The following is a 21,917-nucleotide window of genomic DNA, read 5'->3' on the forward strand; positions in this document are numbered from 1 at the left end:
AAGCAATTGCTCTGTGGTCCTCTCTCCCAAACAGTATTAAGTACAACTGCTAATAATTAATGTGCATGAAAAAATGGTACATTTCTTTAGGGAAGCAACTCTTAAAAACTCATGAAGATCGTAGAACTCTGCCCAGGTACAAAGATAACACCGATACTACAGGAGAGAATTGTATATTCCTTGTAGAGTACAGTGCTCTCTGTGGGTCATCACTGTCTTCGCTAACCATGAAAAGATGGGTCATTGCATAATGCTCTTACTATTACTAGGCTAGCTGCTTGTGTCTCTTGGCTATTCAAAAATGTGGAAATGCTATTTTGTTTCATCTGTGTCCATACTTTTCCCTCTCTTTTTCCTACTTCGAATCCAAAATCATATTTCAAAAGATTTTATTAATCGCATAACCGTCAGTAAAAGGACCTAGCACTCGAAGCTCAAGTTCAGACACAGTTAAGTTTAGGAACTCCTGAGTGTCACTGGGCAAATTGTTTATTCTATTTTCCTCGCAAGATGAGAACACCACTGTTCAGCTTATAGGAGTGCTATGAAATTGGCAGGTGCTGAGCTTCTCAGAAGAGTCTTTTGGGGCTCCTGAGCTCAGCTACTTGTTTTAATGGGGGTTCAGGCCATCCATCTGCTGGACTGAGCACCTGTTTGAGAGGAAGACGTAGCAGGCACAAGACAGAGCTGGGGACAGCAGGCCTCAGAGACTTGGTCGGTCATCAGGGTTGACACTTGGGGAGACAGCAGTGCCCTGCCTCACGCTGGGGCCCTTATTTGGGGGCCCAGTAGTCTCCACTGGCAGGCGGCCCCCTGCTCTGATTTTTCTTTCTCTCGCTCCTGCTGATACTCGACTTGAAGCCCTCACACTGCTCTGTGTTCTCCTCCACGACCCCATGGAAGTCTGACCTTGGGGCACGAGGTAACAGTGAACCCACTTCCAACCCGAACTTCTCTAAAGTGCGCTAAGTACGGCAGCTCAGAGAGGGTCAGTGCAGCTCAGCCCGGATGCAGATGAGGGCTGAGCTCTATGCTTCCTTCCCCGGCTACACCTGCATTTTCATTTCCAGTTCTCCCCCTCTTGCTTCACTGCCTACGCTCCCACTTCATTTTGCCTTCCTGTCTACACCTGTTTTCTCTTTCTCTCCTCCCCAAATCTCCTAAATGGAAACGCCGACTCTAAGAAAACCTCCAAAGTTTTCTCCTCACTAGCTAAAGAGTGACAGTGATATCGTTCTGATTTTTAAGGAATTTATAAACTACTCAGCCTGTCTTTCTCCCCCCCGCCCATACCTCAGAAGTCAAATTTGGTTCAGCAAATAAAACATTTCTTCCCCCAAGTGGAATTTATTTAGATTTATGCAAAGACTTTGGTAAACAATTTGGCAGAGTCCACCTCATTTTTTTTTTCGCTCTCTGTAAGTAGAACGTACTCATTTACTTTTAAAAATTAAAGTCTTTTAACAATGTAAGTAACTTAAGATATTTGATGAAACAGATTACACAACAAGAGGGGTGACATTACAAAACACACATTCCCTAGAATTTATGTATTAATGAACACAGAAGGGGACTATGATGTTCAGTCTATTTCAGGGGTGAAAACATAGCCAGGTGGGTAGAATGGAACCATGAGTGTTCAGCTGTGGCATAAGGAAACGGATCAAATCTAAAAAGCAAGTTGTTATCAAATGAAAAATTCATCAATTCCTGAAGGTTTTATCTACTGATGATGTGTTGTTTTCAGTGCATTGTTTTCCAATGGCATTTGTGCATGCCTGGACAAAGAGGGTGGGGCCAATTCACTGGAGTGGGGGGCAGCCAGAGGGACCCACGATGAGGCTAGAAAATGCATTTCTCTGGCCCTAATACCATTTTTAAAAAATTTTATTTTATTATGTTAATCACCATACATTACATCATTAGTTTTTGATGTAGTGTTCCATGATTCATTGTTTGCATATAACACCCAGTGCTCCATTCAAGACGTGCCCTCTTTAATACCCATCACCAGGCTAACCGATCCCCTCACTCCCCTCCCCTCTAAAACCCTCAGTTTGCCTCTGGCTCTGATATCTTATCTAATGAATTATTCCTGCAGTATATATTTCCAAATTTATGCAGAGAATATATAGCTTGCACTTCATTAAATGCTACTCTGAAGAAAATATCCATCTGGAATATCACAGCATACCCTGTCAGACAGTAGATATTACTATGTTCTGAGGAAAGCTAAACTCACTTCCCACATAGAATGGGGTTTGGTTTGGTTGGTCATATGCCCCCAGCGTAGACACCTACGTGGCTGTGAAGACCAAGCTGACAGATGAGTTGGGCATTTCTAACACTGGAAAGCATATTCCAAACATCATATTACTGTATTCTGTCAAATAGAAGAGCAATTGGTTGTAAATGACAGTATCCTGAAAGTTGTTGTTATAGACCACTAAGAAGAAAAAACAATGCCATTTAATGCAGGATACATCAACAGTAAGGGACATCCTGACTTCAGAAATGAAAGAAATATACACCCTAGAACTGACAGAATATGGTACACATGTTCATTACTATTTAATTTTTAGGGCTTAAACAATAGAATAAATAGTGCAGCAATGTGATTAGAGAAAATTATCCACCATCAAAGCCATAATACCATGAAGTGTGCCTCTACCCAATGGGTAACTTTGGATATCTGAGGCACTTTGGTGCCCTGATGTCACGACAAACAAATCTGGCGGATACCTTGGCACGGGGGAGAGAGGCTGGAGTTTCAAGCAGTGAAGTCTCCACCTTGCATGCTGCTGTTCACGTAGCCATCTCCTTCCACTGCTGACCATGTTCTTCAAGGGACAGAAAGGAAAGCATGTTATCCAAGTAAAAGCTGACAGGGTATGTATCTAAAGTATGAAGATACTGTTCAGGGATGTTATGTCATGAAAAGGATTAGAGTTGCAAAATAACCCAAGTGAATATCAGGAACACTTTTGTTCACATGTAATTAGCGTTGTAGGTTTGTCTTAAAAAGGAAAATGTGAGATATAGGTACTTTTAAAATAGGTTAAGTGTTCACTAAAGTCGTCAAGTACTAGAATAAAAGTGGGTTCTCCATCTCAGAAGAGAAAAAATGAGGGAAATGTGAGAATGCATGAATGATCAGCTTGGATGCCCAGCTTCCAAACTCTGCAACACCATTTCAAGTATGATCCTTTTACAGTTGATGTAATAGAACAAGAGCACTGAATTGTTAAATGGTGATACACAAAGAGAGCCAAAGAAATAAAATTTGGCTTAGGTTGAAATGCAACACAGTCCTTACAGAAAGGTATCATATCCCCTTTGGAAGTAGTAAGTTTTATTTATTTTTATTTTTTTAAAGGGGGGGTCAGTTTATTTATTTCTTTATTTTTAGTGAGCGCCATGCCCATCGTGGGGCTTGAACTCACGGCCCTGAGATCAAGAGTCGCATGCTCTACCGAATGAGCCAGCCAGACGCCCCTGGAAGTAAGAAGTTTTCATCGTATATACCATGTACGTAAGAAAGAAACTAAAACGTGCTTTTGCTTAATTCCAGTGTGGCTGGAATTATAGGCTCCGGTTTCTCTCCTGATAGTCAAGGTCACTGCCAGCAGAATGCATAGCTCGCACGGTGGCGAGCTGGAGATCTTGGGCTTTGGGTCATATAGATGGTTGTGGTTTGAAAAGCAGTCCGCAATCTTTAATACTCCTGTCTTTGAAAGGTTAGCCCGATTCCCTTTCCCCTGAATGTGAACTAGATTGGTGGCTCGCTTCTAGCAAAGAGGAAACAGGTAAATGGTGGTGGCTGACTTTGACAGCTAGGTCATAAAACCTACTGCGGCTTCCTCCTTGCCTTCTCCTTTGGATCACTCATTCTGGGGGAGGTTAGCTGCTCCTATCATGAGCAGCTCTACTGAGAAGTCTGCATGGTGAGGGTCTAAGGCATCTTCCCAACAGCCATGTGAGTGAGCCATCTTGGAAGCGGGAGGCTCTGGCCCCAGTAAAGCCTTCTGCTGACCTCCTGATTTCAACTGCATGAGAGACCCTGAGCCAAAACCATACAGCTGAGCTGTTCCCAAATCTCTGATCCACAAACACTGTGAGATAATAAATGTTTATTGTCCTAGGTTGCAAAATTTGAGGGATAATTTATTCCACAGCAATCGATAACTAACAACAGACCCTGATTTGGGTCCCCATCCCACACTTGTCTTGTCACCAAAGGCCTTATCTACCAAATGGGAATGACATTATCTTCCAGGGCTGTTGTAAGAATTAAATGACATTATGTGTGTAAGGTGCTTAATACTGTGTCTGCTCAACAGAAAACACTTGCAAAATGTTGGCAACTATTCATCAAAGCTCTCAACTCAAAAATTCTCAAAGAGCTGCTTCAAACCAACCTGAATCCGCAGAGCTGCAGCAAGGAGACTGACATCATTCTCTGCAATGAGACCATGAAGATGTACCCCAAGAGAACCATGTCCAAGCTTCCCTAGAAAAAATTTGAGGGGAAAAAACAACAGACTTTCAGGATACTGTCATTTACAACCAATTCCTCCTAGTAAAAAGCCAGCACACTGAATGATGTTCTCCTTTTCAGCCAAGGGACTTAGGCTGTCATGCACAGCTCCAGGTGGGTCACCAGTCCCCGGCACAGCCTTGGGGCTCTTGACTGACTTTAGAGTCAAGACTGGGTAAAAATCGTGCTTCTACTTCTAACCGGCGACTGTGACTTTGGGCCTGTTAACTACTGTAGGTAGTTACAACCCCACACAAGTCTGTGAGAATTGAATGTGACACCAAAGTCCTGGGCATCTAACGTCTATGTTTAAATGATTCATATGAAATAAAAGCAGTTTCACTTATGTATACAAAGTATAGGAAGGGGGACTCAAACACAGCATAATCGCAAAGTGCTGTGTGAAAGATCAGGCTGTCTTTGATAACTTTAAAAATCCCCATCATAAAAGTGAAAAGACCAATTTTCCATAGGAACTGAGAAATTGTGTTTTAGGACATTAATTTTAGGGATGACCTGGTTTTCAAACTACAGAGGCATGTGGAAGGATTCTACCCCCTTCTTCAGTTGGCACTTACAGAGGTTATGAAAAGTAAGCACACATGTAAAATGCTTTAGTTTATATCCTCCCTTAGAGAAAAGAAACATTTCTAATAGCAACTTTTTTGAATTAAGAAACTATTTTCCTCTAGTTTGGACCACGCTATTTTTAAATTATCCATTTTGCTGACAGTCCTTTGCAAGAAAGAGCACAAAACACTTAAGAGTATGTGTTTTGCGATGTTCTATAGTCAAATGTATTACGGGTGTTGGAAAATCATATCCCTCCGGTATCATTTCAAGATTAGCAACACTTCACAGTTTTATAAATCATATTTAGGCAAAAGCCAAGAGTCTAGAGAATGAGATTTGTTTTGTTTTGTTTGAACCACTAGAGATCTGATCTAAAGGTCTTGTCCAACCATTATGGAAAAGAAATAATGCTTCTCTCATTTTTATCTCTATCTTTAAATGATGAGGAAATAAGAAAAAGCTACATGCCAGGAGCTGGTATCAATTTATCAATGCACATTCCCAGGACAGAATCACAAGTACCCTGCCATCAAAGTGATATGACCATTCTTCCATAGAAACTGAGAAACTGTATTTTACGATATTAATATTAGGGATGACCTGGTTAAAAAGTTCTGAACCCAGAGAACTTGAAGCAATGAAGATGGTAACTCAGTGCATCAGGAATAACATTCTTAACAAATTTCATGGCTAAAGAGAATCTAGAAAGGAAATCATTACCTCACCCCTCTGCCTGTGTACAGGCAGGGCTCCACCCGGAGGCTGTCTACACTCGGCCTGCCAAGGCTGTCTGCACTCAGCCTGCAAGTCCGGCAGGGGTCCCAGGGGTCCTGTCCCAAACCAAATGGGTCTTTTCACTTCCCACTAAACACTCCTCATTAACTTGTGGTTCTTCCAAGCACAGGTCAATGAATCACTTTAAAAGATGGCCTTTCATTTATAATTTTTTCTTGCTAACCAAACTTGCTACAACAAGAAAATTTAAGGCTAACGTGTCATATTGCTTTCCCTGGAAATCAGAACCGTGCTTTCCCTGACAGGAGCTGTTTTGAGACCACCGTGGGAATTTTGCCAGAAATGAAATGGGAGGGACCAACGCAAATTCTTCTTCGGTCTTCCTGCTATCTCTGCTATATGGAAACGTTTCAGCTTTCTGCAGTCTGGCCCAGGGTACCCTTCTTATCACAAAAGTGCTGTATGAACCCATAGATTGAACTCTCAAATATTGTCTCATCCTCTGGGAGAACAAGGAACTCAAAAAAACTTTATGTGAAATTTTGAAAACAGGAAAAGCTAAAAAATTACAAATCAGTACAGATAACACTTTCAAAATCACTGGCCATTAGTTTTAAGTTAAATATATTCATCTTACAGGATAACAGTAAAATGCAGTAAATGAAATCTTAATATAATGTTTGTAATAATGCTCGCAGGGATTGAACTCCTAGCTTAAAACATCTGAATTCCACTATCAAATAACAATGTCTTACTATTTTTTAAACAGAATATAATGTAAGAATCTTCCAAAAAAGAAATATAATTAAAATATTAGTATCAACTTATATAAACAGCCCTTTTGAAATCACTGATACCGAAGTAGGAAGGAATGAACACATAGCTGTATATTCTAAACAGCTTGAGACTTTTTTAAAAAGTCAGAACATTAAATGTGTTATACTGAGAACTAGTTAAAATTTGAAATGAAACCCGGCAATAACATCTAAGTCCAAATCTTCCAGAATTTCCTGGAAAAAAAAGGTAAGGGAAACAGGTAATAGATATAACAGATTTTAGAATAATTGGAGTTCAAAATTTATAAGCAAATACCCTTATTTTATTCCAAGTGCACGAAGATAACAACCATATTACATGCGTGTCTAAGGTCTCTAACCTTCTTACATTCTCAGAAACTCACTGGGAAGAGTCCTTCCCTGGGCTTGATTTTCAAATACAGACTTAACATTTTGCTAATATGAAGTCTACAGCTATTCTGTATGCTAGAGGTGTGAGGACAATGAAGTGGAGGGAGGGGGGAGGAGAGCCACTGGGTGGCAGCTCCTAAGAAAGAGGTGCTGTGAGGCAAGAGTTCATTTATTCCTCTCAAGAGCCTTGTTCCCACCTTACCCACAAGGAAACTGAAGATCAGAGCTTAAGTTATTTGCTTAAAGTCACACAGCCTGTAAATACGATGCAATTAAGAGAAAACCAAAACCAAAACCAAAACCTCCCTCTTCTCTTTGAGTAAGATCAATCTGACCTAAATTCCATGCTTTTCCCACTACATTAATTATACTACCTCCCTTTGGGACCATAAGAGAGAAAGCTGGAGGCCTCCCAGGATCCCCCAGATCATTAGCATGAACCCCGAGATGCACCCCACACTAAATACACCTATGCTCACTTAAAATGATGCTGTCAAATACTCTGACCCACAAATTGCTGTTTTGATACTCTTCTCTGGGCCCAAGACTTAAGACCAGCTTCTCCTTTGTCCCATTTGGCACATCAGGAAATAAGTCTTTTTTTTTTTAAAGATTTTATTCATTTATTTGACAGAGAGAGACACAGCGAGAGAGGGAACACAAGCAGGGGGAGTGGGAGAGGGAGAAGCAGGCTTCCCACTGAGCAGGGAGCCCGATGCGGGGCTCCATCCCAGGACCCTGGGATCATGACCTGAGCCGAAGGCAGACGCCTGACAACTGAGCCACCCAGGCACCCCAGGAAATAAGTCTTAATATTAAGAGTGTGAAATGGTCTTGCTTAGGATGAATTCTGCTCTTTAGCAAGCAGAGCATTACAAAATCACAGCTTCTGTGATTTGAAACTTAATAATAAAATATTATTCTTATAGCTAGAAAACTGAACATTAACATATCCCTCTTTAGTTAGTTATTTTTAATTGGTAAGGATTTATTACCTAATCATTAAGTCATTCACTTTCTCAACTCACTTCCAATAGATCAGATTTTCCCTTTGGCATCTCACAGATTTTTATATGCCAGAGTAAAGCACCATAGTATCATTCAGTGCTATTTGGGGAAGATACATGTCCCTCTTTTAAATCTAAACATTAGACTCATGCCACAGAAGAGTGAACAGATCCAACAAGGTAGGTGTAATTGTTTTCTGAGCACTGCTTCTGGGATATCAGCCATCTGAAAAATCTCTCCTGGGATTAGGTATTCAATAAAATGCCTCTATAGAATTACCTCATTATAAATCACCACATCCCATCTATTTTTATGGCGGGGGCGGGGGGCGGGAATCCCTGTACCATTAAGATGAGTGTGAAAATTTCATTATAAACCCTGCCTTTACCCAATCACCAGTTTATTAAGAATTCTTTTGAAATAAAAGCACCTTTCCTTTTAATAATGCTTTAAAAAGTCTCTTTGTTTAAGATGGCAAGGTTATGCAAAAAAGAAGGGAGAAAAACCTTTCTTCAATCTATTTAGAGATCAAATTTTCATACTAATCAAACTTGTTAAAATTAAAACTGACTGGGGTACCTGGCTGGCTCAGTCCGTACAGTGTGGGACTCTTGATCTCACAGTTGTAAATTCAAGCCCCATGTTGGGTTTAGAGATTACTCAAAACTAAAATCTTGAAAAAAAGGGGGGGGAATCTCTCTAAAAAATAAAAAATAAATAAATAAAATTAAAACTGACGATCAGGAAATATCGTGCTCTTATGAATAATGCTGACTGCAAAATGTTCATCTATTTAATCTATTTCATCAGTAGAGCATTTTTCATCTTTCTCTTTGCCTCTCAGCCCTATTTTTGAGGAGACAAGTTCAAGGAGATGTCTCTATATTTGCAACTAACTTAAAACTGCAATCACAGTACAATTCTGAGTCCAAGTTTATTCATTCATTCAACACTCAGTATTAACTGAGCATGTACTCTGTGTCACGTACTATTTTGGGCATTAGGCATTCAAAAATCAAGAAGAAAACTACTAGTACGGGATGAGACACATTTAAAATAAACTAACCATAGTCAGTCTACATAATTGTTCTGTCAAAATATAATGCCTTGGTCTTTTTTGTTCCCCTAGAAGGATCACTGCATTGAAATCGAATGTTTTTATGAATGCCTTTAAAAAACTAAAGGTCCTCAAAACAAATGTATTAAAATAAGGCAGTTTCACTAAAAAAATTTTGTCACCTTCATATATTGAAGCATAGGGCTCAAAGGGATTCCAAAAAGTAGCTTCTCCCACCAGCCAGGGTTATGCCAAAATTGTCCTAAATATATAAACTCTAATTTAAAAAAACAGCAAGTAAATATAACAGCAAAGAAGCGTTCATTTAAAAGAACATAAAGTCAGAACCGGCTTTCCTAATCTAAATTCTAAGCAGAGGAGCAAATCTGCCATGCCCATCATTTATGGGTTAGGCATTGGTTTTTTCAGGAGGGAAAAGAAAGTTATACCCCAAAACTACATATACTTCAAAGAGGTCATTCAGTGCAAGCCTTCTATTTGCTAAAAGGAGCAATGAATCCTATATTCACATTATATTATACCTCTAATTCCTTCATTCATCTGTGTGCTCTTCATCCAAGAGCCAACTACCTGAGCATTCTGGGAAATTCCTGAGCATCATCCCTTGCATCCTCCAATCCACCCCACCCCCTGCAGCCCCAGAGGGTTTTTAATCTGATTGGTTAATTATGGGAGGCGGGACATTTCCTAGAGGGGTGGGCCCATTATTTTTCTTTTTGAAGAAACAGTTATTATATGAATTTCAGTAACATTTATAATCACATTGTTTTCTTTTCCTTCTATTACATTCCAATCAAATTAAGTTTAGTGCATTTTTGGTAGAAAAATGTAAAATAGTTATCTCAAGGTGACTGGATCAAAGTTTTACATACACACACACACAATCTGATACTATTCTCTCTTTCACTCTCCTATAGAGCAGTCTAGGTTTCAAGATCTAGAACCCCAGTGTGGTCCTGGCAGAAGTGGAAGAGGGCCGAGGCCTCCACCCACTTTGGCTCCACTTCTGACCACCTTTGGGGAAAAATGCCGCACACCACGCCAGCTCAGCATAGTCCTCTCCAATGCTGAAATCTGAAGGCTGCAGGTAATGGGGAGGGAGGGTCTCTTGCACACACGTTACTCAGGGACTTGTAAAGGTGGGCTAGGTACAGTGGAAAGCTTTCTGAGCCTCAAGAGTGTCTTTCAGTGAGTGAGAAAAGGGCATCCCTCTGGGCCCACTCTACTGGCCCCTCGCCTGAGCGCCCTGCTGTGGGCACGGCCTGAGCTCCTTTGAAGGTGGGTCTCGTGTGGTCCCAGGCACTCCTGGATCCCTTGGTGAAATACCATCCTCAGACCACCTCTGTTTCTTTCTTTTCTTTTCTTTTTTTTAAAGATTTTATTTATTTGACAGAGAGAGAGAGAGAGGGCACAAGCAGGGGGAGCAGCAGGCTGAGGGAGAAGCAGGCTCTCTGCTGAGCAAGAAGCCCGATGTGGGGCTCGATCCCAGGACTCTGGGATCACGACCTGAGCTGAAGGCAGCCGCTTAACCGACTGAGCCACCCAGGCGCCCCCACCTCTGTTTCTGATGGTGACTTTCACACTGCTCTGAGGTAACTCTGGGGCTCCAGGGAAGTTTCTGAGGAGTCAACACAAGAGGCAATCAGGGAGACGCAGAAGGGCTGGTCTCCGTTCCCATCCCTTCCGGCAACTGTTTTCATCTGCTTGACATGTGGAAATTCACCTAAGGTTTCTTTGGGAGAACAGATTCTGCTTCGTTGTATGAGACTGAAAACCACTATTTCTAGCGTACCTCACACATGGACAAATTATCTACTTCAGGTCACAGGTGACTGGACTGCTCAACGTGAGAGGCCAACAGGGGCACGTCTGCATGTGGGCGCAGGAGGTGGCTACTGTGGTTGGCATCTTGGCTTCTCTTTGCCTGACAATATGGTTTCAATATCAGGTAACCCAAAAGGTAGGCACATCAACATTCTGAGTTTCCTATCCTGTGCACGGATGTTGACGATGACCAACCTTTCAGGGATGCCCTCTCTTCTGAATAAGGGTCACGTTTCTCATAACAATCTCACCTCTTTTCTTCAGCAGCCCAACACCAATTTTAAGACATTTACCCACCTGATAGGAAGTCATTGGAACAGTTGAGAACTGTAGTTCCTGGTTGTATCCAAGAAAGGGGAATCTCTTCTGGCTTGGGAGAGCCCAAGACCACAATATCAGCCTCAAGAAGCTAGAAAGAAAAAGAAAAACACCATACACGTTTTAATCTGTGGCAGGGACACGTGACTAGCGATCCATGTCAACTAGCTTCCGATGCAATAGATGACCATCCAGAGGTTGGTGCCACACAGATGACATGGACAGACTCACATCACTGACTTTCTAATGCAGCACAAATCAGCACAGGGCGTGACTATCATATCCCAGAAAGAAAAGGAAAAGGAGCAGTCAGTTCAGGGCCTCCACTGTGGGCAGTTATCGCCATCCACATGTCTTCACCACTAACTGCAGTATCAAGAAAAAGGATGGGGCCACAAAAACTGCACAGATGGAAGCAGGAGACTGAAAGGTGTATGGGGTGGGTGGCATCTGGATTCACGCAGCAGCTCAGGAGGAAGACGGCGGGGGGGTTGGAGGGGAGCCACTCTAAGATCTGGCCAGTTTGGCGCAGGGTCGGGGGGGGGCGGGGGGCGGCGCTGCTGGCTTGTTCAACTACACAATCCAAATTAGGCCCATATGGAACTTTTACTGGATCTATGGGAGGATTTTCAAGAGCTCAAGAAAGAATCTCATTTTCCTGGAGGCTCTGCTTAGTCTCTTGTCAAACTGCTCGTTTTTGTTTTTTTGTTTTTTTGAGAAAAAGAATGCAACTATTAGCACAAAACACATTCATCACTACCGTCCTGTCCAATTTTGATAACAGTGCTGGAGGAACATGTCTGGTAGGAAGGTAACATTTAGAAGAGATTGACTCTGACCTCAACCAAAGAATGGCCACCTGTCCCCATACCATCCCAACTAAGCAACCGATGATCACAAACTGGATCCATACGTGAAGAGCCAGAAAAGTAAAGGAGGAATCTGAGACCCCGTGGGGGAAAAGAGCTATGACTGCGCTTGTCAGCTATGTGGGTTGGTGCTACTACACCCATTTAATAGACAAGGAAACTGAGGCTCAGAGAGTGTAAGCATCTCTCTGGTAAGTCCTGTTTCCCCTAGAGGAGCCAGTCTTGGAACACTCAATCAGGGGAGAAAGAGACAGCTGCCCAGCCTCCACTCTTCCACAATGCTTTCCTTCCCCCATTGCTTTTTCCATAGACTTCGGTGCCCTGCAACTGACTGCAGATTCTTTAGAATCAGACAAAGGAGTGACAGACAAAACATGAAAACAGCCCCATTGCTGTGACCACCACCCAACCACCCCATCAGTGAACGTGCTCCGCGTGCCCTCAACCGTTCTTAGCTTGGACAGGCTGATCACTGAAGAGCCCAGGGAAGCACCAGGTGAGCAACTCAGCCTAAGAGTCTGTAACACAGTCTGGGCAAGAGGCTGCATCCGCTAACGTCTCTTAGAAATCTCGGAACAAGAGATGGCAGCGAGGCAAAGCAAATCCATGACGGTCCTACCTGGTTTATGAAGAAAAAACGCCAGGATCTAGAAAAGCTCCAAGTGTCCTGATAGAGGAACATGGTAACAATTGGCTTCTTTCTTTTTTTTTTTTTTTAAAGATTTTATTTATTTATTAGAGAGCGAGTGAGAGAGAAACAGCATGAGAAGGGTGAGGGTCAGAGGGAGAAGCAGGCTCCCCGCTGAGCCGGAAGCCCAATGTGGGACTCGATCCCAGGACTCCGGGCTCATGACCTGAGCCGAAGGCAGTCGCTTAACCAACTGAGCCACCCAGGCGCCCAGCATGGCTTTTTTTCAAAGAGCCGATAAAGCCAACCTTTAAAGTTAACATCCCGGGAACACTGATCAGTTTGATCACGCCAACAGGGAAAAGGGAATTAACATTCGCTGGGTCCCACTAATGAGCCAAACAGTGCTCACTGCTTTTCTCTATCGTACTTCATTAAGGCCCAGGAAGAATACACTGAAATGGTGTCACAGTAAATCAACTGCACTAATCACATTAAAAAGAAGAGAAGTCCCTACCAAAACAACCATCTTTTTTTTTATGCTGTGGGACCACAACACTATGAAACAGAATTCAGAAGTTTACCGCTAACATCACCAGCACCCTGGTGCAGTTCATGTCACACGTTCTCCACAGACAGATGTGAAAAGCAGCGAGATTTTTGGGTGATGTCGTATTTAGGGGCGAAAAGTGTTCTTAAGGAAAGAGGATTTTAAACATCTGAATAAAAACATGTACTTCTTCATGTACTGATACTGCAGATCCTCAACCACAGTTTAAGCCTCAAGAGAAACTCAATGTTTAACTCTTGTTGGAAACGATCAGCAGATAAGAAACGCCATGGCGCTACATTTTCACGCACAATAGCAGCAAAAACAGAACATGTTAAAACTTCTATAAAGAGGAAGTTAATATGTACAAGACTGAAACATTCATTTTGGAAAAAGCCAAGGATCAGAGGTTCACACAAGTCCCCTAAGAACACTTAGTTTCCTACACGTGGTGCCTTTGATACAACCTGTTCTTTTCATTACCTATAAATCTCAGGATCTCATTCCGACTCCGCAACTCTGTGTTTAAACACAACCCCAAAGTGGGCTGTGCTAATAAGCAACTGGAGGACAGTTGATCCCCCAGCGAAAAGACAAAAGTCTCCGCCATTAGCAATGATCACATTGGAGATGCTAATTCTTTCTGGAGAGGAAAACTGCTAGATGCTTAAATCAATAAGTAACTCACTGAGGAGCAAGGAAGATTTTAATGAGCTAAAATTCAAGGAGAATTATCGTCTCGCTGGCTGTTTCTACTTTCCTCCTCCCAAATGGGAAAGACCGTGGCCAAAGCCTGGCTTGAAACTCTACCTCATAACAAAATATTGCTTTTCTCTGCTGAGGCTTGAGTAGAAGCAGCTTACAGAGCACCGCCCACTCCCCAGGCAGAAGACCAAATGTTAAAACAATAGCAAGACACAGAAATGCTGACGTTTAATGTGGGGCATGTGCGAGTAACGTATAGTTCAGATATCATGAAAACTATCTTTCTCTACGTCATTGATTTTTAAGAGCGGGGGGCAAGCATCAGAAAATGGACAGAGGGAGATGGAGGACAGATGTGATTTCAAGATCATAAGGAACATCATGGTTTTGTATTTAGCAAAAAAAAAAAAGCAACTTAAAATTCAAATTACAGGAAGTACAGCCCCCCCCCACCACTTGACTAGAAGACAGAATTTATCTTTTGCTATCAATGTGTTTTAAAAGGGCACATATGGGCAGGGGCGCCTGGGTGGCTCAGTCGTTAAGCGTCTGCCTTCGGCTCAGGTCATGATCCAGGATCCTGAGATCGAGCCCTGCATCAGGGTCCTGAGATCGAGCCCTGCATCGGGCTCCCTGATCCACGGGAAGCCTGCTTCTCCCTCTCCCACTCCCCTTGCTTGTGTTCCCTCTCTCACTCTCTCTCTCTGTCAAATAAATAAAATCTTTCAAAAAAAAAAAGAAAGAAAGGGCGGGCACATATGGGAATCTCAGGTATGAGATATACATATATACTAAAAGCTGGGATGAGTAAAAAAAAACCAAGGTCGAGAGAGAGGTTTTGATGAATCGTGATTATATTACCCGAGACCTATACAACCTGTTTCTATATTCTTCAGAAGTTATCAACACAGTTCAGAAAAGAGTTCCAAAAAAATAAACCAATGGGTCCTTTCTCCAGGAAAGCTGTGCTTCTAAAATTATAGTAACTTAAAGAGAATAAAAAAGGTCCAGAATTCCTTAGTGAATATCCTCAGCGGCCACCCCTTAGGCCCTCAAGGGCTACTTGGGGCAGACACTGAGGTCGCTGAGGAGCTGAAGAAAAAAAATCCCTGCTTACAAGATTTTAGAACTAGGATCTTCTAGATGGAGGGGTGGAGGGGAGCATAGGACAAACCACTGGGAGAGGAAAAAAAATGATTAAACGCCCCATTTCTACTCATTTTGCCCACACGGACATCGGCGTTCTTGATCTGTCTCTGCACACGAGCTGGGGCATCACACTAAGTACAGAGAGGGGTCTTGAGGGAAGGGTACCTTGAACTTGTTCTTCCACTTTTTTTTTTAAAAAGAGATTCCTTTGATTCAAACCATTTTTTAAATTCCTAGAATAAGCCAATTTGATCATGACATATTATCCTTTTAACATATTCTCTGGATTTGGTTTTCTAATATTTTGCTCTGATTTGTGTGTCTGTTAAAAGAACGACTGTAATTTTCTTGTTATATTTTTGTATCGGGGTTATGCTGGCCTCATAAAATGAGTTACAAATAAATGTTCTCTACTCCTTGGAAAAAAAAAAAAAGATTCATTTGACTGGTGGGAGAGGCAGTGGAGAGAACCTCAAGCAGACTCCGCACTGAGTGTGCAGACTGATGCGGGGCTCGATCCCACAACCTGTGAGATCATGACCAGTGCTGAAACCAAGAGTCCGATGCTTAACGGACTGAGCCACCCAGGCGCCCCTCATTCTTCCATTTTCGATGAACTGGGACACACTGTCATCTGGGTGAGCCCGGTCACGTGGCTTTACAGATCACATCCTCCACAGCAGATTCCTCATGGTGCTTTGCAACAACAAGGAGAGTCTGTGAAGTCTTACAGGGCACAGAGGCTCCTTGACGATCTCATGGCAAAGTCCTAAAAAGAGTTAGGTTCTTCTTTTTTTTTTTTTTTTTAGGAACATAGATATTTAATGAAATCCACAAACAGAAAACAAAATTTTTTTTTCTAACCCATCCCCCCATCCCCCCCCTTTTTAAGTTTTAATGGAATGTCACTTTTCTTTCTGTAAGTGCCAAATTCCCAAATGTGCTGACCTTTTCTTGCTGACTGACAAGTATCTGTTAGACTGGGCTACTCTGGTTGCCCTCAGGCCACCAGACGTGTTTTAGGAAGAAGGTTACTCTGGAAGCTGGACTGAGAATGGGTTGGAGGGAGTGGGAGGGAAACATGCAAGAGGAGGAGACATTTGGTGGGAAGCTGGATGCAGGGGTTTGGAACTCAGGATGGTCAGGGAGGAGGGGAGGTAGGCTGGGACTCGTCAGCAGACAGATGGAGTTAGACTCAGAACCTTGGAGATCTGAGAGAAACGGGTAGAATGGGAAGGAAAGGGGCCTAAGTCACCCCTGGGAGAACTCAGATTCCAGGAAAGAGAAGAGAAGCAAACGGTGACTCTGGTGTGGCCCCGTAGGAAGTGTGGTGTAGTCAGACAGGTGAAGGGGAAAGGGCACAGTAGACAGGTTTGAATGACACCCAATGGCCAAACTAAAAGCAACAAAATCCATTTTTGGCAATTAGGAATCTATGCGTGACTTTCCTGTAGAAATGGGCATTAGCACCTGTGCCTGGCAAATCCCTGCCATTTGAGTCAAGTGTGTTCCCTGCAGATGGAGACTTCATTCAGGCCGAGTGTTTCATGAGCAGAGTCCCTGTTTATTCATGCATTATTTTAACTTAGGACGTCTAACCTTTTATTTGAATTAACTGAACTTCTACCATAGGATTACGACTTTGTACCTATGGATCGATATCCACACTTTACCGAAATATTAAGCATGCTATCAAATAGAAATATTAAAATAACTGACTGTGTAAGTACTCTGATATAAGAACACCAACCCATTTTCACTCAGATACTGTAATACTTTGGCAAGATGAGAGAATGACGATTTCAGCAAAAGGTATTCCCCTACCCTCTTCCCCGTACACCAAGTGATCTCATCCTGGGAGAATTCTTTTCCTTTCACAAATTGCGTGTGCGTCTTTTTTCCACTCTCCTCTGCGATCAGAACAGATCATTGGCTTTTCTTTTCTTTTTTAAGATTTTATTTATTTACCTGAGACAGAGAGAGAGCATGAGAAGCAGGAGTAGCAGAAGCAAGCTCCCCGCTGAGCAGGGAGCCCGACTCAGGGCTCAATCCCAGGACCCCGGGATCATGACCTGAGCCCAAGGCAGACGCTCCACTGACTGAGCCACCCAGGCACCCAGATCATTGGCTTTAATTTAATTTTATTTTTTTTAAAAAAGATTTTATTTATTTGACAGAGAGAGACACATCAAGAGAGGGAACACAAGCAGGGGGAGTGGGACAGGGAGAAGCAGGCTTCCCGCTGCGCAGGGAGCCCGATGTGGGGCTCGATCCCAGAATTCTGGGATCATGACCTGAGCCGAAGGCAGACGCCCAACGACTGAGCCACCCAGGCGCCCCGATCATTGGCTTTTAAAATGAAGACCTATCTTGTGCTTATTTCATAAATCAGAATGACTACAAGCCAAATGGACAGCTAGGGATTATGATTACAGCACTCATTTACCAACATTTTCCCCCAAAGGATAATAAATGACCTTCCTTTTTCTACATGTTCCTAAGTTCACCTCTTACTTCACCATTCGACATACTTAACTGCTCCGTATTTGAGAAGAATACCAAAGAGATTCAGCTGTGTCCAGAATGATAGAAAAGATAGTTACTCCGTCTTCAGGGGCGCCTGCTGCTGACGTGGGTTATAACACACGAGAGAAGGCAAACACAACCTCACATCTGGTAATGGGTATTCTTTGATTCATCAAAAATAATTCCCTTCCTCCCACTCCAGGGAGAAAATTAAAAAGGATGGCTAAGAGACACAGAGAGAAAGAGAGAGTCTGTGGGTGGTGAGAGAGAATCTGGTATGACAAAGACTCAGAACCACATGGCACAAAAATGAGGAAAAGGCCCAAGTTACAGTTCTCAAAGCAGCACTCGGCCAGCCAGGCCTCACGGAGGCAGGACGATCTACCTTTATTTTGTTAACCCCGAACCTCAATAGCTGCAGCCTGGTGGAGTTAATGCAAGGTGAGGCAGCTGTGGGAAATTGAACTTTGCATTTCCCAACACGCTCGCATTTTCCAATTCTGAACCTTGGATTACACGTCGGGCCGTTTTTGCATTCCACTTCCTCCGAGTCACTCTCCGGGGCCTCGGTCACCTCCTCTGCAAAGTGAAGAAGTTGCACTCGACGGAAGGGGACTGAGGTGCAGTGGGAAGAATGCTCTGGGGTTACAAGACCTCGGTTCAAGTGCAGGCTCCGCTGCTTCTCATGGGTGACTAGGCTCGCCACACTTCATTTGCACGTGTAACATTAATGAGGTGATAGAGGAAAAAAGCTTTGAGAAGGAAATCTTTACCCAAACGTAAGGTGCTTTACTGTTGTGGATTACGTTTAATACCTACCCATTAAAGTATGCTAATTCCTTAAAATAGATTTTAATTCCTTAAACATCATTTACACTGGGGAAAAAGGGGTGAAAGGTGGAGCCAGGCTCTGCCAATGGGCAGAAGGGCCAATAGGGATAACACTAGGTGTGCTGGAGGGGATGTCACCGGCCTGTTCGCCACAGGACATAGGGAGGGAGCCCTTCTTTTGTGCAGTATACACCTCAAACTATGTACGACTAACAGGTGTGTCACCATACGTGGTTCCCTGGAGGGCATGCCCGTCAGTTCCAGCAGGTTCTCTCACAAATTCTCTTCTCACCAGTGCTAGATATAATCAGCCTGATTTGGGGACTTTTAAAAAGTCCCATTCACCTCCTTATCTGCTGTTCTTAAGTAATGCAATGATCAGAGAGTGGCAAGAGTGAAAAGAATGGGAGGTGACATCCAAAGGCATTTTCAGTCCAGGAACATGGACAAATCTGTCAAAGAACACTCAGGGCCCTACATGACTCAGGTCACTTAGTCACACGTTACTGAATAACCTTGGTATTTGCTTGGCACAAGATCCGTGGTGCCCCGAGACCCGGGGCAGTCTCCTTGCCACCTGTAACCGGTGCGGGTGGGGGGAGAAGAGAGGCCCCTGTCGAGGCGCCATCCTGCGCGCCCCCACATGTGACCAGGGTGCCCCCACGCACCCTCTCAATAGGGTGGACACCCTCCCTGGAGGGCTGGTGACAAGTCCAAGGCCTCAGGGAGGGAACAGTACTGAGTCTACTTCGGCTTCCTCTCTTAAAAGGATGTCTGTGGGGTGATAAACTGTTGGAATAAAACAAGAGTGAACTCAACGCAAGTCTAACGTCTTGGGCCTTGGTCTCTCCGACGTTTCACATCTGAGCTGTCAGGTGCTTTCGGGTGTAAAAGATAAGACTGTAAAGGTACTTTTAAAGACTGGGTTTTGTGATTGTCTGGAATGAGAGCTGACTCAGGACAGTGGCTAAAAATTCAGGCTGTAATGCCACCTCCATTATTTTAAAATTAGATTTGGAAAGTCTCTTTACTTCTGAGTCTCAGTTTCCTCCTCTGTGCGATGGGGAGAATGAGGGTCCTGCCGAACAGGGAATCTGGGCAGAATCAAGGACACAGCATGAGCAAAGCGCTGAGCCTGGTTCACAGGACTCACTAACTCAATTAATGTGAGGTACCGTTCCTGCCATTATAATAAGGCCACTGCTTTGTGGCCTCTTCTTGTGAAAAAGAGTGATTATGCTCACCAGAAACCTTGAAGGCCAGAAGACCTGTGGGGTGACATATTTAAAGTGCTGAAGAAAAAATATCTGTCAACTGAAAATTCTCCATCCAGCAAAAAGGTACTTCAAAAACAAGGGAGAGATTAGTATATTTGCATATTAACAAAAGCTAAAGGAGTACATTATCACTAGACCTGCCCTACAGGAAATGCAAAAAGGAGCCCTCAGGGTAGAAATGGCAAGTCACTTGACATTAACTCCAAGCCTTATGAAGACATAAAGATCTCCAGAAAAACCAGTATTATTGTATTTTGGGTTTGTAACTATACGTTTTCTTCCCACAGCATTTAAAAGGCAAATGCATTAAAAATTAAAATATATTAAAAAGAAAAACAACCCAATCATGTAAACTCACTAATCTCATCCAGTTTAAAAGCTGGAATTTTTTCCCCAATCTTTGGAAAAAAGATTATTCTTTTTTCAAGATTTCATATGTACCATACAAGTCTATTTAGAATTTTCCAATTCACTCTTAAAAGCCTTCTATAAGCCACGCTATGTAGTGAATTTAAACTGGAAATGATTTTGTAATCACTTAGCTTTGCTCAAAAAAAAAAAAGACACCCTTTGATCCTTCAAATGGGAAAGACTTGTATTTTTCCCTTCTTATGTTAGTACTAGTTTTGAGGGTCTCTGTGCTCAGAAGGAGGAGAAATGAGATCCTCTGAGAAAAACAAAATAAAACGGTTCTCTTATTTCTGGGTTATTTCTTCTACACACAGCTGGGACTGACCCGATTTGTCACAGCTGGAGGCCATTTCACCCCGTCCTCCAGCCATGTCTAACCACAAATTCAGAAGAGGCTCTCCTGCTAGCAGTGTGAGTAAGGGGGTGTGCACGCAGGGCCCCAAGGAACCTGTGAGCCTCTCTTCCCTGGAGAGGGGCACCACTCCACCTCATAAATACTAAATGCAGAACATTCTCTCACCTCAAACTGCTTTTGGCATCAGGGTGAACTCATCAAGGTGAGGCAGAGAGAAGCCAGTTCTCACTGGGCGGGTGGCTCTGTCCAGTCCCCGCCTGGGGAGACCTTCTACTCCAGGGGCCTGGGAAGATAAGTGTGGGGCCTGTGTTCTGGTGGTGGAAGGAACCCTACCCAAAAACATCATACTTGGTGCTTTTGCTTACTGACAGCCCATGATCCTCCATTGCATGCAGCTAATTTGGACAAATGCCCAGACATTCTTCCCCTCCCCCACGTATAAATGCATAACTTCTAGCAAAGCCCAGAAGTGAAGCTCAGAAACAAAGCAGGAAACTTATTCTTAATTTTCAGTGACACACTCAGATGGGCATAAAGCAGTAAAGTTGAAAATTACAGAAGTCTATTTTCCACAAAACTCTGAAAAGGCAAATCTCAATTCTTCATGCTTAGGCTCCATGGAGATTTTATGCATAATCAGAATCCGTTTCTATTCAACTAACTCTATGTAAACATCCCTCAACATTGTAGGAAGGAATATATTCCCATAAGAAGTAATTAATAAACAAGGAACCCCCACCAGACCGGACTTGAAGTAGAGTGGCTTCTGAGGGACACAGAGCTTGCGGGAAGGAAGAGGTCCACATTACTTAAAGTTGGTAATACTGGTGCGGGGGGGGGGGGGAGGGGGGAGTGATAAAGGCCAAAGCTGGGCACCCACTCTCCCAGACACTCTCCCTTAGTCTTGCTTTGGTTTCATCCTTTCCACCTCCAGATGTTGCAAGGCCCTCCCACAGCGACTCCTTCTGCCAGCCATACATTGGAAGCATGTCTACTGGGCTTCCAGTGAGGGACCCAGGTCCCACTATTTTATTAGCTTATCTCCTTATGATTTCATTGACCCACTGACTTTTCCACATTGTGAAACTGGCCAGTGTCTCTCCTGACTCACCATTATTAGCAGCCAAGCTATTAATGTGGATGTTCGTAGGTGCCAAGTTTTGTGCTAAGCACACTTGTACGACTGAACCCCCCCACAGCAGCCCTATGAGGGGGGGAGGAGTATGATCCCCACTCTACACATGAAGAGACAAGGTTCAGAAAAGTTAAGTGACAGCTAAGGCTTGAACCCAGAGCTGTTTGTCACCAAAGCCTATGTCCTACCGCTTACCGAGAACACAAACGTGTCTGACCCCG

The 21,917-nt window shown here is 43.2% G+C and overlaps 1 protein-coding gene across 1 annotated transcript in view; it reads right to left on the reverse strand.

The window, feature by feature from the left end:
• MTHFD1L (methylenetetrahydrofolate dehydrogenase (NADP+ dependent) 1 like) overlaps positions 1–21,917 on the reverse strand; it is a 184,590-nt gene that overhangs the window by 142,264 nt on the left and 20,409 nt on the right. The window contains exons 8-10 of the mRNA XM_021693124.1: positions 11,240–11,351; positions 4,419–4,510; positions 2,743–2,840 (exon numbers count right to left, since the gene is read on the reverse strand). Of these exons, the coding sequence (XP_021548799.1) occupies positions 2,743–2,840; positions 4,419–4,510; positions 11,240–11,351 (302 nt within the window). The remainder of the gene's footprint in view (positions 1–2,742; positions 2,841–4,418; positions 4,511–11,239; positions 11,352–21,917) is intronic.

Source organism: Neomonachus schauinslandi, chromosome 8, assembly GCF_002201575.2.
Source record: "Neomonachus schauinslandi chromosome 8, ASM220157v2, whole genome shotgun sequence".
Lineage (NCBI taxonomy): Eukaryota > Metazoa > Chordata > Mammalia > Carnivora > Phocidae > Neomonachus > Neomonachus schauinslandi.